This window comes from Chenopodium album, chromosome 3 (assembly GCF_948465745.1).
Source record: "Chenopodium album chromosome 3, dcCheAlbu1.1, whole genome shotgun sequence".
Classification (NCBI taxonomy): Eukaryota; Viridiplantae; Streptophyta; class Magnoliopsida; order Caryophyllales; family Amaranthaceae; genus Chenopodium; species Chenopodium album.
Window position 1 is genome coordinate 3,034,636 of NC_137836.1, and position 2,522 is coordinate 3,037,157.

Here is a 2,522-nt window from a genome sequence, read left to right on the forward strand (position 1 = left end):
GGAACGGAAACGTACGAAACCCTAACCAGGGACGAGAGCGCCAAACCCTAACCATGGACCCTTTTATTATTGTAATTAAACAAGCGATTTGATAGAATATTTAGTTTGATATGATAAAATTTCCATATTCTATTTTAGTGAATTTCCTAAGATCCTAAGTTATCTTGTGATACTAGGACTAGGACTTGTATTTGCTATATATTTCCCAAGGTGATTAATGAGAAGGCAAGCGATATCTTTCTATTTCTTCATGGTATCAAGAGCAAGGTTTCAATTTTAATTTTTTTTCTTAGAACATGGCCGGTGATCAAACACCGCCGCCGCCGCCACCTCCTAAAATAGAACCAAACTCACCCTATTATCTCGGTCCTCAGGATAGACCTGGTGACTATATCACTCCAACTCGGCTTAACGGTGATAATTATGATGAATGGGCAGCCGATATTCGGACTGCTTTAGAAGCTAGAAGGAAGTATGAATTTCTTGATGGAACAATTACGGTTCCTGAATCCCCCTGTACCAAGTCCGATTGGACTGCGATTAATGCCATGTTAATCTCATGGCTGACAAACACCATTACTCCTGAAGTTAAATCTTCACTCTCGAAATTTAGGGAGGTAAAACCTTTTTGGGACCATCTTCAAAAACGCTTTGCACAGACTAATGGACCTCGCATTCAGCAACTACGATCCTCCATTGCGCGGTGCGAACAGAGCAAAACCATGGCTGTCTTGGTTTACTACGGCAAATTACACGCTTTGTGGCTCAAACTTGATCAACACGAGCCATTAATTTCCTGTTCTTGTTGCTCCTCTTGCACGGCCGGACAGCAGCATGAACAACGTCGTGATCAGTCTCGATTACATGATTTCCTAATGGGGTTGTATTCCGATTATTATTCTTCCCTTCGATCGAACATTTTGTCTCAAGATCCTTTGCCTAGTCTTGATCGGGCGTATCAGTTGGTAGTTCAAGATGAAAGGGTTCGTAATGCTCGCAAGGAGGCAGAGACTAAACCCACTGAGGCTATCGGCTTTGCAGTACGGGCTAACACAGGCAGAGGCAGAAGCTTGGTGTGCACTCATTGCAAGAAACATGGGCATGATTTCGCATCCTGTTGGTTCAAGGCGCCTTGTCCCCACTGCAAGAGGAAGGGTCACGACCCGAGTAGTTGTTTTGAGGTGGTTGGCTATCCTCCGAGCTGGACATCGGGGTCAAAAGATGGTTCGGGGAAGGTAGGGCCGCGCGCCAATGCAGCGGCAGCAGGGGAGGCACCCAACACCACTGCCGCTCCTTCTAACTCCAATCAAACTTTTACTGCCGACCAATGGAAGGTGCTTTCGGGGTTTCTTGGTAATGCTAAAATTCCCGAGAATCGCCTACATGGTAAGTTTGATGAATCTTGTTGGATTATTGATACCGGGGCAACTCATCACGTCACCGGTAATCAATCTTGGTTATTTGACACTCGTAGTATTGAATGTCCCGTTGGATTGCCGAACGGTGAGAGTGTGTTAGCTACTTTGGAAGGATCGGTCAAATTATCCGATAACATTACTATCACTGGAGTTCTTTTTGTACCATATCTTAATTGCAATTTACTCTCTGTTACTTAACTCAGTGATCAATTAAATGTTGTTGTCCAATTTAACTCATATATGTGTGCTATACAGGACCGACTGAAGCAGCTGATTGGAACGGGAATTAGGCGAGACGGACTATATTATTTCTTTGGCAAACCGGATGTGGTGCAACGTGTGTCTGTGGTTGAAGCAACGTCGGATTTGAAGCTTTGGCATAGAAGAATGGGGCATCCTTCGGAGAAAGTAGTTAAGTTACTTCCGCATATTAAGAATAATAATCATGTTTTAGATAAAGGTTGTGAAGTATGTTTTCGTGCTAAGCATCCTAGAGACAAATTTCCCTTAAGTGAAAATAAATCATCTAGAATTTTTTGAGAAAATACATTGTGATTTATGGGGTCCATATAGACATGTTTCGTCATGTGGAGCTCGTTATTTTTTAACAATAGTTGATGATTATTCTAGAGCTGTTTGGATTTATTTGTTGATTGATAAAACTGAAGTGTTCCAGATGTTTATGGCCTTTGTTGCAATGATAGATAGGCAATTTGATCAAACAATTAAAATTGTTCAAAGTGATAACGGAACCGAATTTAATTGTTTGATTGAATTTTTCAATACTACCGGCATTATTTTTCAAACCTCTTGTGTAGGAACCCCTCAACAAAATGGTAGAATAGAAAGAAAACACGAACATATTCTTAACGTTGGGAGGGCTTTGAGATTTCAAGCTAAATTACCTATTTATTTTTGGGGTGAATGTGTTTTGGCTGCTGCTCATTTAATTAATAGAACTCCCACTCCTCTTCTTCAAAACAAAACCCCGTTTGAGATACTTTTTAATAAGCCTCCCACTTTTGATGAAATTCGTACTTTTGGATGCTTGTGTTTTGCCCATAATCAAAAGAGTAAAGGGGATAAGTTTGCAAGTCGGAGTCG

At 41.3% G+C, this 2,522-nt stretch overlaps 1 protein-coding gene across 1 annotated transcript; it reads left to right on the forward strand.

The window, feature by feature from the left end:
• Positions 1-296: 296 nt before the first annotated feature.
• LOC145622749 (uncharacterized) lies at positions 297-1,239 on the forward strand. The gene is made up of 2 exons (XM_081676449.1): positions 297-983; positions 1,042-1,239. The coding sequence occupies exons 1-2, from the start codon at positions 297-299 to the stop codon at positions 1,237-1,239; spliced, it is 885 nt and encodes a 294-aa protein (XP_081532575.1).
• The last annotated feature ends 1,283 nt before the right edge of the window (positions 1,240-2,522 follow it).